At 31.5% G+C, this 16084-nt stretch overlaps 3 protein-coding genes across 3 annotated transcripts in view; 1 reads left to right on the top strand and 2 right to left on the bottom strand.

Moving 5' to 3' along the window:
* Positions 1 to 16084, top strand: part of LOC106638871 (uncharacterized) — a 238404-nt gene that overhangs the window by 69355 nt on the left and 152965 nt on the right. The gene's annotated exons all lie outside the window — the stretch shown is intronic.
* LOC149374209 (royal jelly protein-like protein) lies at positions 661 to 2245 on the bottom strand. The gene is made up of 5 exons (XM_089594807.1): positions 2056 to 2245; positions 1788 to 1954; positions 1485 to 1706; positions 995 to 1414; positions 661 to 894 (listed from the first exon to the last, which is right to left on the bottom strand). The coding sequence occupies exons 1-5, from the start codon at positions 2243 to 2245 to the stop codon at positions 661 to 663; spliced, it is 1233 nt and encodes a 410-aa protein (XP_089450933.1).
* LOC149374208 (royal jelly protein-like protein) lies at positions 4004 to 5545 on the bottom strand. Its single transcript, XM_089594806.1, has 5 exons — positions 5356 to 5545; positions 5086 to 5252; positions 4793 to 5014; positions 4296 to 4715; positions 4004 to 4231 (listed from the first exon to the last, which is right to left on the bottom strand). Exons 1-5 carry the CDS (start codon positions 5543 to 5545, stop codon positions 4004 to 4006), a joined length of 1227 nt encoding a protein of 408 aa, XP_089450932.1.

Raw genomic sequence — 16084 nt, 5'->3', positions numbered from 1 at the left:
TAAGGAATCTCTGGTAGCAATTAATGCCATTCAATTTGAATTTCGTCACAGGGTCACATGGTTCTTGGTTATTATTTATTTACAGTTCATTAACCTTTGGATACTAGAACGTTGATGTATTTACAATTTCTCGACCTTTAATTTTGTGACTATATTGTCAGTGTTTACAGGAAAAATCCTCATTTCATATTAAATGCAGATGTGATAAATTGTATGTTATGGCAAACAAATAAAAATGGCTGTTAATTCAAAGTACGTATTTTAATTTAATTTTAATTTTGATTAATGTACACAAACATTTTTTTTATTTACAGTTATTTGTACGTTGCTTTTGCTGTAAATAAAAAGCAATAGTATTTTGCTTAAAGTTGCTTCTAATTGAACAACGCGTTTTATTTGTATTTTCTATTACATGTTAAAAACTTGTCATGAAGCGTACAACACTTTTATGTTTTAAAAGAATAAATTTACTTGACGATGTGAGTTAAACTCTACAACGAGGTACAAGGTAAAACGTTATTTTACATTCATACGATAAACTTTAATAGTTTTAAAAACAACTACACTGAGATCACAACTGAAATCCTATAGTTTAATGACTAAATTCTTTGAATTCACATTATTTCATGAGCTAAGTTATAACATGACATATTTTAGTCATTATATGTGATCAGGTAAATCGCAAATTGTGTTTTTGATAAGATTTGGAACGACGCCGCTTAAAACTCGGAATTTGGTATCATTGGTCTGCATAAATATCTTGGGAGCTGATTGCTCTGCAATCAAATTGTTGGATAGCACCAATAGCTCTTCTTCTGGGCGATTGAAAGATGGTCTGATTACTTTGACACCATTAAGATACACGAGTCGTTTGTTGTCTTTAACAAGAGTCACCTAAAAAGAGTAAAGAACAATAATTTAAATATCAATGCTTTAAAAAAATCAGAACTAACTTAACAACTACAATGCATTTCGTCAAATTGTACAAACTTACGATGTTTTTTTTACTCAGTTCCCTGTATCGATTGTAGCACGCTATCGAATACTCATTCGCCAATCCAAAGAAAAGCGTGCCCTGGCTCGAGAACGCCATGCCTGCAGCATGACTGGAAAGAACGTGGTCCACCCCAAAATAATTAACGTGCCCGTTATTAATACTATGTCTCAGTTCATTGGTCTCGGCAGCATATAAACCAAAAGAGCTGAGTGAACGGTAGTACAAGTATTTTGGTTCATCAGGGTACACCCGAGGTGAGAGGGCCATGCCGAGGATACCGACTTCCCATGTAATATTAGATTTTCCTGTCCTCATTATTGTAGCATTAGGATCCAGCTGGAAGGTTGTATGGTTCAGAGCCCAAACGTCTTTGCCGTTGTAAATGATCAATCTTCCGATCACATTGGCCATGTATACCTATAGTAACAAACGGTATTGAATGTTTTGGATGTAGTTTGAAAAAATGTTTGGAAAATAGTATAGTCACGGTAGTTTTTTCGCAATGGAGTCCCTCAGTTTCAACTATTGGGTTTCCAAGTAATGTGTCATCGGTGTTGTCTCTCGCAAGTTTATTGGGAATTTTGATGGTTTTGATGTGCTTATCGGTATTTAGGTCAAATGCTATCAGCTGAGCCTGGCAGTAAGTTGACTTTGGACTATTTTCTACGAATCCAGTATCAAGAACCCACAATCTGTTGCACTTGTCAATCTAAAAGAAAAAAAAAAATATATTTTGACAGTTCGTATACTTTTTGTTTAAGTAACTTAGGTAATGTGCACAGCCAACTACCGCAATTCTGTAGACACTCTGTATGTACTTGCAATCGCCAATTTTGAACCACGACCAGTCAGGATAGGGTCTGACCAGAGGTCCCCAAGGTCCAGTCTTATTAGTCACTATACCTAAGGTTGCGGGTACTCCTGCTTCACCAAAGAATGTCACGAAAAGTCGACCAGCTAATAAAAAATAGTTCGAAAATCCATTTGAAAAATGTGTACATGAGTAATTTTTAAGTTCTGTCCTTGAATTTCAATAATAATCGCATGTTTTAGTTAACCTTGATCTCTATCGACGTCCATGGGAACAACTGCTGTATGTTTATATTTTCCAGATTTTATAGCGTTGTTCCTTTCCATCTCGGATGGCCAGTCAAAGTCAATGAATTTCCACTTGTGAATTTCATCCATTTTTTTCGCTGTCACAACCACCGTACATATAAGGATGAGGACACAAATGATCTCGCGCATTTTGAATTTTTGATATTTCAATGGCTAATTATTTCTGTAAATTAAAAAAAAGGAGATTTAACAATCATGTATTCATACAGGCCTGCAAAAAATCAGTTTTCAATTTTCTTTTCAAATTCAACAGTTGTACCGAATGTAATTGAAAAGTTTTTCAGTGAATTCAAATCTGACTTTTAAATTACTCCAACACGTTCCATTTTTTAATACATCAACCAAAAAGTGTGTTGTTAATTTCTTACACTTAGTTGACTCAATTTCTGAAATACTCGCGGCAAATCTTTATTATGAAAAAAATGTTGTGAAACAAAAAAAAATTTTTTTAGTTTTATCAATACATTTTCCAGATTTAATAAAAAAAAAAATTGTCATAAAAAATACATGTGTTCCAGCTTTTGCCACGGCTTTTGAACAGTTTTTTAAGAAAAATAATCTTCAAAATCCATTACATGAACCAATATATTGTTTTGTGCACAGCCAATCTAGTTATCCTAGTAAAACGTCAACTTATGTTCTCCCACTACATCTGAGTAAATCTAAATATTAATAAACACTTTTACATGTAAAGCACAAGTGTTTTATAGAAATATAGCTTTAAATTTTAAGACATAACAAGTGAGTTTTGTATGAAAATGTCAACGTAAATTAAAAGTTTTAACTGTTCTTTTCATAAAGATATTTAAAGCTCTAGTAGAAACTGAAAAGAAAATGTTTCAAGATAAAAACTTTTTGCAAATTTCTGTTTTCTATAGCTCAAAAACATTATTCAGAAATACCGTGCCATTTAAATCGAAAAAGCTACCAGCAGTTTAATATTCATTATTGCATGGCAAAAGTTCTAAAAGATCTACTTCTGAAGACCTGTTTTCGAGACGACTAGCCGTTGCATGCATTTTTCAAAGATACACCTCTAATCTATACATTGATGTTTTTACGTGATAGTTTCTTAAATGTCAAGAACATTGTCAATATGTTTTAAATTTTTTAAATAAGATAAATTAATTATCACTGCCAGTGTGAAAAAATGTTTATGTAATTAAAAAAAATCTTTACTCATTCAACAAGTACAAATATATTTCTAGCTAGTTTCAATATGTGAACTACTTACCAGAGTCCTCTGCGTTCGTAGAATTTTTGTAGAATGGATATAAAACGAACCGTTTTATAGTCAATTTATAATTTAAAAAACAGGTAAATGACTGTCAAGTTACTTAAATAATTAAAATCTTAGGAAAGTAATATATTTTTTCACTTGAATCAACATCAATACAACATTGTTAAGTTAAGACTCATTAAAATCAGATAAAAATTGTTATTAAGTGTTATTTTGCGATTAATTGTGTGATAAGAGTCTGGTTTTTTGTGGATTAATATTATGACAAGTCAAATAACAAGAAAATGACTTTTGAAAAAAATTCCACTCATGCGTTGTTGCAAAAAAGAGAAAATAATTGAATCTGTTTTGCACAGTTCTCACACAAGTAATTTGAATCTAGATTTCAATTGCATATTTAATTTTTGACATAGAATTTGTTTATTTCTTTTTTTTTTTTTAACTTACATTATTTGTGTACAAAAAATATTGCTAATACACTTTTTACATAATCCTTAGCTTGACAGATAGGTTATTAAAAAGTAAAAAAATTAAGTTAAAATAAAAATTAAGTGCTTTAATAATTACAATTACTTATTACTGTTGAAATTAACAATACCTCACGAGGCATGCTTTAAAACGTGTTGTACAAAACAAAATTTCAGTCATTACTGAGGCGCATCACAAATTGTATTTTTTACAAGATCTTGAACAATGCTACTTACAACTCGAAATTTAAAATTGTTATTGTTTTTAAGATAATCATAACTAGACTGTGATTCTAACAACCGGTTAGATATAGCTAATAGTTCTTCTTGTGGGTTGGCTGACGATGGTCTAATTACTTTTACCCCGTTCAGATAATTGAGTCGTTCATAGTCTTGAGCAACTATTCCCTAAAATAGTAAAAAACAGTGATTTAAGAATCAATGCCAATAATTTACATTAAAACTTACTTACAATGTTTGTCTTATTCAGTTCCTTGTATCGATTATAGCATCCTATGGCATTTTCCTTTGTCAGTCCATAAAAGAGTGTACCTTGACTTGAAAACGCCATGGCCACCGCTTGACTGGACAGAACGTTATTAGCCCCAAAATAATTAACACTATTACCTTGAAAACTATGCCTTAGCTCATTAGTTTCAGCTGCAAATAAACCAAAAGAGTTGAGTGGACGGTAGTACAAATATTTTGGTTCATCAGGGTAGACTTGGGGTGAAATGGCTAAGCCAAGGATGCCAGTTTCCCACGTTATATTATGCGTCCCAGTGGTGATAAATTTAGCCTTGGGATCAAAATCAAAAGTTTTATCTTTTAGGGCCCAAACATCTTTCCCGTCGTAAATTACCAACTTTCCGACCACATTGGCCATATATACCTAGTATGAAAAGGTATAAGTTAGTTCTCGGCAACGCAAAGAAAATTTAAGGTCAGTGTAAAAATATCAGTAATTACAGTAGTTTTTTCACACTTTGGTCCTTCAGTTTCAACAACTGGGGTAGCCAATAAAGAAAATCCATTGTGATCTTTTGAAATATTGTTAGGTATTTCGATGACTTTGATAAGCTTGTCGGTATTTAGATCAAAAACAACTAGTTTTTGTGGGCAGAAGTTTGACTGTAATCTCCATCCTTTGTATCCAGTGTCCAAAACCCATAATCTGTTGCATTGGTCTATCTAAACAAAAAATGTAATGGTTCAAAAATTTTATTTATCTCGAAAAAGATATAGTAAGTCCGTCTATTTACCTGTATTCTGTAGACACTACGTAAACTTTTGCAACTACCATATTGAAACCATGACCAGTCGGGGTAGGGTTTAATCAAGGGTCCCCATGGTCCTGTGATATTGGTAACTATACCTAAAGTTGCAGGCACACCTACAAGCCCAGGCATTGACACAAAAACTCGACCAGCTGTTAAAAATAAATGAAGGGTATAAGTTGAAAATAATCTTATTCAAGTTGGTATAAAATGTAATCCTAAAAATATGTATGATCATTATTTGTGTCAATTAACCTTGGTCACGATCGACATCCATAGGAATGACTGATGTAGGTCTATATTTCCCAGATTGAATAGCTGCATTTCTTTGGACTTCAGATGGCCACAAATAGTCAAGTAATTTCCACTGATGAACAACATTTATTTTTTCTGCCGAGACTACCAGTACTGTCACGAGGATGAGGATACATGTGAACACGCGCATTTTTACTATTGATACTTGGAAGAAACAAGTTTACCTACGTACTCTAAAAAAAGTACCAGAAAAATTATTAATCATCGTATTACTTCGTGTCGATTATGTTAAGTGTTTTTATTCTTTTACTCAATCGAATAAGATTTTAAGATTATTTTATAAACGTATAATTTGTGCAAGATTGTGTAAAATTTAATTACTATTATTTTACAAAATGAGCTTATGCAAAAATAAATTGTGGTGTTTAAATATTTTATTATTTGTGTAATTATTTTCTGAAGCAGCAAAAAAATTATTTTTCATATCGATTACCAGAAATGCTCATTCGAACTTTGTGTACAATTTTCTTTTTCGATTAAAGTTTCTTTTTTTATCAAAAATTAGTAAGTAATTTTAATGTGAGACAGTAAATGTAGCTCAAAAAAAATTTTTATGTAACTCGTAGGCTTGTGTTTTTTTTTATCGACACGCTGCTTTTTATTATTAGACGCATGGAAAATCATGTACGTAAACATAAAAATAAACTTAAATACACAAGACAAAGGGTAGATTAAATTGACTAAAAAGGTATTTATAATTTACTTACCAAGTCTTTACTTTTGATGAATTTTTATAAAAAAAATTTTACTCCTTCTAAATTTAAAAAACAAAATTTGGAGGACCTGTTTGATGGTGAGTTTACAATCCGTATGAACAGTTGTTGAACTTTTATGTGTCTTAAATAATCCAGCATGTTATTATCTGACTAAGAGCAAGGGTGGGAAGTTCTTCAATTGTATCAACATAAGTGTTACCATGTGAATTCAAGGATCATTAAGTAATGGTAAACAAGTGATGTTTCAAATTTGTTTTTAAATTATTTTGCATGAAAATACTTTTCAAGATGCAGCTTTTAGCTTAATGAGAATATCTTTACAAGTAAGTTGAACAAATAACAATATTAACAAAATTTCATTCATGCATTGTTGCAAAAGACAGTCAGAAAAACAAGTTTTGTACAGGAGTTTTTAAGATAAAATCATACCAAAGAACATATTTTGCACCAAGATATGAATAATAAATCTCATAGCCTATGGAACTCCGTACTCATATCTTTCTTATTTATATCGTCATACATGATCATAGCGTGTAAAGTAGAACTGCATACCATGTGTAAGCCGAGTTTTTTTCACGTACTGTTGCGATTAAGAACCACATGTCACTATATTCGTCAGTGACGTGTGTGCTTCGATGAAATAACATCATGAATATCTTTGGCTGGAAGACTAGTGTACTAACCACTTATTTATTCGAGCTCTTGCATATTAAGGTATTTTAATATTAGTAAGGGACTAAATAAATAGTCTTCTGGGTATCACAATTCAGTAATTAGCTTTTTTATCATTAAAGTTGCTCTACAAGATCTACCATACACTATTTTGAGGTGAAATATATTTCAATTGTTTACTAATAATAGGATTAATTAACTTTCAATTTTCAAAAATATATTTTAGTACATAAATGATCGTGGGTGAATCATAATCTACTTAAAAAATACACATAGAGTGATGGTATAATATTTACAAAATATTATGAACTGTCTGTGGCTCTATTAAACTGTGAATATGATACGGTTCTTCTTGCAAAAAAACATACCATAACTTCCCATCAATACTCAGAATTTTTTATTAACAAAAACATGCACGGTGGCTTCTTTGTAAAGAAAAGTTAAGTAGTCTGTAGAATCTGTTAAAAAAATTACTCTTGAATCTTAATAATAAATTAATTTCTTACATTAAGTATGATTGTCAGTACTTATATACTTTTTACTTATTGAGACTTAACAACTCGAGTTGTACTGATATTTTTAGCAATTAAATAACTTTTATTTAGTTCAGCCTAGATGATGGCTGAGGTATAAAACTAGTACATAATGTTTAACAAGATAAAACAGTTATTCATTTTGAGTGAATATATCAATAGCAAAAAACAAAATATGATAAAACAATGTGTGTAACGATACAAAGCTGGCTATGCAAATATTTTTTTTTTAAGACTTAAATTATATTTTTTTTCATGGAGAGCATAAATCGTATTTGTTTTCGCGAGAATTACTGAATCGTTTTTGTTGTGATGTAAAACTATAAATAATATTTTCTTACGTGCATCTGCGAATTTTATTTTTTTCGTTGTAATTTTTTTTTCAAGGGACGGTGAATGTAAGGCTTGAGGTCCCAACAGCTAATTTTAGAACCCAAAGCCAAAATGTTTGGTTTTTGCTGCATCTATTTGAATGAGTGTAGAAAACTTTTCTTCTTCGTTTTTAAAAATAATTCCAGTTATTTTTACGACTAAAAAAGATACCTTTTTAAGAATACACCGGCACTTTGACTTTTTAAATTTATTATTGATAAATTTTATTGAAATTAAAAACTATTAATTTAATGATCATGTAAAAAGAGTTATTATAAAATACTATGGCTCAACCTTTTTATGGTGACTCTAGTAAATAAATTCTTTCTTTCTTTATTTTCAACGTTTGTCATCCTAATTCTTTATTTTTTTTTTTTGTCATCTTAAAATCTTTAATATTTAGTATTGTCTTTGTTAGCATAAATCAATCATTAAAATTTGATAACTGATTTATTATCAATAGTGAATCGATAGATAATGTAAGATTGGAATAGATATGTAGTATACTTAATGATACCTTAAGTATCATTATTTTTACCTGCCTGAATTTTACAAAAAAAAATCGTAATCAAGTATCAAGAAAAAAAAAAATATATAATACTTTCCGTAAAGTATACTTCTTCATAATGAGATAATTACAACATCTCTATAACTGCTTAGCACAATAACTGTTGAGATTAACAATTACAGTATTTAATTGTTAAATTCGAAGACTACTTTGTAAGCAATAAAGTGATTTTCATTCTCATTAGACAAGAGCAAGTGCAAGGATCAGAGGTAGTGTCAGTGCTCTCAGCTGTGTAGTTTACGGTGCTGGGACAACAAAAATATAGAAAAAGAACTAATGCTCAGATTTTTGTGTATGACATTAAAAATGTATTATCGTTAAATATAAACAATACTTTATTGTTACAGTTAATAGTTTTTTGATGAGAAAAATATAAATTTCACAAAACAATATTTTGGCCCTTAGTACTACTAAGGGGCATTGCAAATGGTATTTTCTATAAGATCTTGCACAGCACTACTTAAAACTCGAAATTTAACAGTATTTTCTTGACTAAAAAAATTGGAATCCGTCTGCGATGCTAACAATTGATTGGAAATGACTAATAGTTCCTCTTGTAGGTTGGCTGTCGATGATCTAATTACCTTTACCCCGTTCAGATAATTAAGTCGTTCATAGTCTTGAGCAACTATTCCCTAAAATAGTAAAAAACAACGATTTAAGAATCAATGCCAAAAATTTACATTAAAACTCACTTACAATGTTTGACTTATTCAGTTCCCTGTATCGATTATAGCATCCTATGGCATTTTCCTTTGTCAGTCCAAAGAAAAGTGTACCTTGGCTCGAAAACGCCATGGCCACCGCTTGACTGGACAGAACGTTATTAGCCCCAAAATAATTAACACTATTACCTTGAAAACTACGCCTTAGCTCATTAGTTTCAGCTGCAAATAAACCAAAAGAGTTGAGTGGACGGTAGTACAAATATTTTGGTTCATCAGGGTAGACTTGAGGTGAAATGGCTAAGCCAAGGATGCCTGTTTCCCACGTTATATTATGTACCCCAGTGGTAATAAATTGAGCCTTGGGATCAAATTCAAAAGTTGTATGATTCAAAGCCCAAATGTTTTTTCCGTTAAAAACGATCAATTTCCCGATTGCGTTGGCTATGTACACCTAATGGAAATTGATTTCAGTTTTTTCATTATTCAAAGTATATGTAGAAATAGTGTCAAAGAATACTTATTACTGTAGTATTTTCGCAACGGGGCCCTTCTGTTTCAACGACTGGGGTGGAAAGTAACGAATCTCCATTCTTGTCTCTTGCAATGTGATTAGGTATCTCAATAGTTCTTATATGTTTATCGGTGTTCAAATCAAAAACAACTAGCTTTTGTGGACAGTAGCTTGTTTTTGACCACCAGCCCTTGTATCCAGTGTCCAAAACCCATAATCTATTGCATTTGTCTATCTGAAAAAAATTCAAATTTTTTTTCAATTTTTTTTTTTTGTCTTAGAAGGGTATGCAATATTTACTGTCATTTACCTCGATTCTGTAGACGTTTTGTAAAGTGTTGCAATGATTAAATTGAAACCATGACCAGTCCGGGTAGGGCTTAATCAAGGGTCCCCATTGTCCCGTGATATTGGTAACTGTACCTAAAGTTGCAGGTACGCCCCTGATTCTGGGAAATGATACGAAAACTCGACCGGCTGTTTTAAGTTTACGTAATTAAAATCAGTCACCTCAAAATTTTTATTGAATAATATAATATTGAATTTACCTTGATCTTGATCAACGTCCATGGGAATGACTGAGGTAGGATCATATTTTTTAGACTTGATGGCATTATTTTTCTCAAGCTCAGATGGCCACTCAAATTCGACAAATTTCCACTCATGAAGAACATTTATTTTTTCCGCTGACACAAATAACACTGTCACGAGGATCAGACCGCAAGTAATCAACCGCATTCCGAATATTTATATTTATTAAACACGAAAGTTTTTTCTATTAGCTGAAAAAGATATGCTAAATATTGAATAATCACGCTGAAGAAGCCAAATTTCTTATTTCATTAGAATTTTTTTGTGTTTTTACTTAATTACGTACAAATTTTATATTTTTAATAATCATAAGATCACTTTGACTCCGTAAGTTTGAACCAATATTTTTGTTATTTTTAATACTTACAGAAAATTTTTATTAAAAACGTTTTAGATAAAATTACTATTTTCCATTTCTTTTACTTGGCAATGGCTACTATATCATGTAATAAGTCTACGTAAGAAATGAATGCTCAAGTACTTTATAAATATCGTAGAATTTTTTAAACGACTAATTAAATTTTTTTTATGATTCACGAGAACAGCTTGCTTCGTACCTCACGTGAAGCTTGATCTCTTCAATCAAGGATTTTTTTTCTAACCTAATGGTTAACTCCTGGAAGGTAGTAGAAAAAACACACTTCTTTAATGAATACTATACATTTTTATTAAGATATTATTTATAAATCACGTACCAAGTTCTGATAAAATTTTTGTGGATCAATATTCCTTCTTATTATGATCAAAGAATGAAATTGAAATGATCTGTTCGACAGTGATTTTGTCATTCGTATGCACAGATATTTAATTTTTGAATGACTTAAATGGTTCACTAAATGATGATTTAAGTACGATTTAAGGAAAAAAATTCTTTGATTGCGTTAACATGATTACGAAATTGATAATTTCATGGCCCATTAAATGAGAACAATCAAGCAATGTTTTGCACAAATTATTTTTCAATAATATGACTTTGGCTTTTCTTTAATCAATATTGCTACAATTAAGTCAAAGAAACAATAAATTCAAGGCTGGCAAGTTTAGAAGGAAGTTAGTTTAGAAAAAATATGCACAAACTTTCTATCTATTAAGTTTAATGAAACTGAATGAACGTGGTGAGCGATTACAACTCCATGAGCTAGGCTTTAAGACCAAATGTATTTAATGGTATTTAATGATATTTACATCATTATTCATGATTTGGTGTGTCACAAATTGTATCTTTAACCAATTCTCGGACGACACCACTCAAAACTCGAAACTTGATGGTATTGTTGTTCTGTAAAAGATGAGGATCTGACCGAAATACTACTAAACGATTAGACAACACTAGTAATTCTTCTTCTTCGTAAATTGACGATGGTCTGATAACCTTTACTCCGTTGAGATAGTCCAGTCGTTTGTAATCTTGAGCAACTGCTCCCTGAATTATTAAAGAAAAATAGTATAAAAGTTAATCCAATCATACGCAAAGTCTTGGTCGGAAATTGTAATAGAATCTATCGAGCCATCATACTTACAATATTTGTTTTGTTTAACTCCCTGTATCGATTGTAGCAACCTATGGCATGTTCTTTTACCAATCCAAAAAAGAGGGTACCTTGACTTGAAAACGCCATAGTCACAGCTTGACTAGGCAGAACGTTATTAGCCCCAAAATAATTAACACTAGTACCTTGAAAACTACGCCTTAGCTCATTAGTTTCAGCTGCAAATAAACCAAAAGAGTTGAGTGGACGGTAGTACAAATATTTTAGTTCATCAGAGTAGACTTGGGGTGAAATGGCTAAGCCAAGGATGCCAGCTTCCCACGTTATATTATGCACCCCAGTAGTGATAACTGTAGCCTTGGGATCAAACTCAAAAGTCGTATGGTTCAAGCTCCAAATTTCCTTGCCGTTAAAAATTATCAATTTACCGGCTATATTTGCGATGTACACCTGAAGTAGAGCAACATCAGTTATTCTAGATTTATATTAAGTCAACTGTAGGATTATGTAAGAAAAAAAAATAGTCACGGTAGTCTTCTCGCAAAAAGGTCCCTCAGTTTCTACAATTGGTGTTGCGAGCAACGTGTAGCTATTCCGATAACTCCTAAATTTGTCAGGTATTTCAATGGTCCTGATGTGTTTATCGGTGTTGAGATCGAATACCACCAGCTTGGATGGACAGTGAATTGTACTCGACTTATTTCCTACAAACCCACTGTCCAAAATCCATAATCTGTTGCACTTATCTATCTAAAGAAAAAAAAAATGTATGATATGGTTTGCATATTTGGTACGGATTAGAAATTAATGTAGTATGTTGTGCTGCATACCGCTATTCTAAAAACCAGCTGTAAATTATTGCAATTGCTAGATCCAAACCATGACCAATCAGGGTAGGGTTTTATTAAGGGACCCCAAGATCCAGTTATGTTTGTAACTACACCCAAACTTGCGGGTATGCCATCAATTCTGCTGAATGACATGAAAATGCGACCAGCTGTAAAAAAGATATTTTTAAATAATAAAGTATAATTTAAGTTAAAAAATGTTTTTATAAACCTTGATCCCGATCGACATCCATGGGAATTATGGACGAAGGAATGTATTTGCCAGACTTGATAGCATCATTTCTTTCGTTCTCGGATGGCCACAAAAAGTCAATGTATTTCCACTCGTGAACTACATTTATTTTTTCAGCCGACACTACCAGTACTATCACGAAAATCAGGATATAAGTAATAATGTGCATTTCGATTACTGGATGAGTGATTGCTAGAGGCCGAATAATGTATTATCTAAAATTAAACATGTTATAATTTATAAATTGTTTCAGTCAGATTAAAAGTGTTATAAGTGTTTTTGATTTTTTTAGCAAAAGTTGTGAATAATCCCCCGTTTCTTACTCAACATTAAACTACATGGCATTCCATAATATTCAATACAACTTCGTTCGAATATTTTTTATCTTTTATAACAAATATTGATTTAATCATCGAAAAAATACTTGTGCTTAAATTATATAGTTTTATTACTATTTTTAAACGTGTCATCTGTATTACATTTTTTTAATCATTTTGTAATAAAGGTTGAGGGTTTCTCAATTATAAAAATTTTAGAATATATACAAGCTACAGAAAAAAAATATTGTTCTTAGTAGTTTATCAGAAAAATGTATTCAGTACCTTACATAGAATTGATACGTCGATTTATGCGTAGTTGTTCTAGTCAAGATGAGTTAAAATTTATGTACTTAATGTGATAGTTTTCTCAGCCCAAATGAACTGGTTACTTAGTTTTGTTGGTTCGTGTTTGTTGAAGAATATGCTTTTTTTACAACTGAAAGTGTTGAAAGTTATTTATACAATGTGAAAAAAAGTCTACTCACTTAACAAAGTTTAATATATATATCTGTTCAGATACTGTTTATGAGCCGCTTACCGGGTCCTACTTGGTTGTGATAAGTTTTTGCTAATTCATTTGTTTACTTGTTTTTTTTCCGTCACACAATAAATTATAAATTCAGATAAGCTACGTAATAGTGGACTTATAACTCAGACAAAGAAACATGAAATTATCAAGTACCTTAAGTCATTAAAAAGTCACTTTCTACGTACCAACAATAAAATAAATTCCTTCACTTGTATCAACATTATTACAGCAATATCTTTTTCAGATTTAAGGAAAATGTTTGACGAGTCATTTGTTGACCAGTATAATGACGTAGGAAAAAAAATCATAATCTTGTTGAAAGTTACAATTTATGCATTTTTGTAAAAAGAATTGCAGAATAGTAGTTTTCGTACCTGGTGGTACATGTCGCCAGGGCAAACACCGGGACTCCTTGGGCTTGCCCTGGTTGGATGCACACTAGGTACGTACTCAATTTTTTCTACTGAGAGGTCAGTAAATGTCCGAAGGTTAAAAAAAACGCCCAATGTTAGACGAGCAATTTTGATAAAAGTTTCTCTAAGAACATTTTATGCTTACTTTCCAGTGGGACATGTAAAAATTATGTGTAAGAGATTCCTTACTCTTTGCAGTATGCAAGACAACCTTGATGATTCTGTTGTATCAAAAAAAAGAGAACATGAAGTAAAAACCACGTAGTAATTAAAAATAAAACTTTAATGCAGAGCTTTTGGAACTTCAGTATTCAATAGATAGAATTTATTAGGGATGTAGTTGTGAGATCAATATCATAAATAATTGTTTCATTATTGATTATAGTTAATAACTTTCTGTACAATAAAATTTAGTCTCTTGAAGGTAATTTAGTGTTGCTCTATTTTTTTGTAAGCTACACTAAATATTTTAGATACTTTACTGGAGTTTTAATAAGAGACTTGTTAAAAAATACAGCCAAACCGCAGTGCAATTAACTGTTTCAAATTCCATAAAATAATTAGTCATCGCTAGTTGGACTGTATTTACAACGGTACTCGTTGTTCTAAGGTGTGATTTAACTTTGGCGCCGCTGGCTATATGGCTTTCATCCGCACACAACCAATTAGAGAGAAACCAGTGGACTAAATTGATACAGGAAGGTGAAATTTCATTATTTGTTGCTAGAAGCACTGGTTTGCTTTTCTCGTAAGTGCTTGATTTCTCCTTAGGCTTGTATTTTAATCGAGAGCAATTGAGAGGAAACGAAAATGGAAATAATTTTTTAACTACTGGGCAATAAATTTTTGTCCAAGTATCTCCATTTATTTGTGAAAGTAGGTGATTTTTGTATATGGTTACAAATTGTTAGCAGTTGTTGTCAGTGGAGTTTAAAATAATGTAGTGCCTATTATTTTACTTCGATAAATTCAGTATTTAAATAGAAAAATTTTTAATACTTGAATTGATGAAAATATTGCATTAAATTTTGTTGTTACCTTAAACTTATTAATTTAGATCTGAATAAATCAATGAAGATAATGAAATTGATCAAGATAACAAAATTTAATGCTTTTTTAACCAGTGCAAAGAAAGTTGTTGAATGTTGTGTGCGTTCAAACAAAAAGTGCGGATAAATCAAAATATTTATTAAAGAAAAATGGAACGTATTTATATAGCTTGAATCATGTCGTTATTTCTTGAATATTAAAATTTTATTTTTACTAAGAATATTTCGTCCAATATGGTTAATGTGTGCGCAATATAATAATGTCTCTAAAAATATTATGCAATTAAGTTTCTGTCTCGATTCTAACATTGACTTTTTTTTCTTCAACGCCTAATTTACTCCAGAGTCCATCATTGCATTTTTTTCCCCTTTTCTAAGGGATGAGAATCGGGAATTAGTCAACAGAAGGAACAAGTCACACAAGGAGATGGATTGATTACAAAATGCTAATTTATTTTTAATTTAAAGAAGATCAGAGCCATGGAGCCCTTACCTACCGTATACTCGAATGTCTCAAACAGTACTGCTTCTCTGATGCGCTCAAATCGCGTCGCACGCTGAGATACCCCTTTTCCCATATCACTCTAGGCCTATTCGCTCTCTCCATTCGCATACTCGCATTAGGTTTGGTAGCTCTTGGATTAGTGCTCATAGATTTATATTTTTTCTGTAGATATGTAATAATACGTACATACAAATGTTCTTCAGATAAGCGGTTGCTCCTACAAGTGTTACAGAGAATTGGTTTCTGATACGTACTCTATTTAGCCTCCAGCGAGAATCTCCTTTCACCAGACGGCGTGGTTTTTCCTTACATTATTGCATCCTAAAAAATGACCATAAAAAAGTGTCTTCATGTTGAACAATAGCAATTGAATGATAACGATACTTTTTTTTAACCTTTATCCAACAAATCACCTTCAACAAACCACGTAGAAGTTTCTGAATGTTGATTGATTGCAACTCAATTTAAAACGATACAAAACGATTGTCACTGTAAAAAAAAGCTTTCTCTTCGTTAGTAAGTATTTTCCACATATTGTATTAACAGTACTATTGTAACATAAGACAAAATCCTACCTTTTGTATGCTGGTATTAAAGCTAATGGACCACCTTATTACGACCATCTTAGGATACAAAGTAAAAACATAGTCAA

This window comes from Copidosoma floridanum, unplaced genomic scaffold (genome assembly GCF_036245765.1).
Source record: "Copidosoma floridanum isolate Cflo_tuat_1 unplaced genomic scaffold, Cflo_Japanese_pri ptg000021l, whole genome shotgun sequence".
Classification (NCBI taxonomy): domain Eukaryota; kingdom Metazoa; phylum Arthropoda; class Insecta; order Hymenoptera; family Encyrtidae; genus Copidosoma; species Copidosoma floridanum.
Note: the sequence above shows the minus strand (reverse complement) of the source record. Positions and strands in the feature narration are given on the sequence as shown.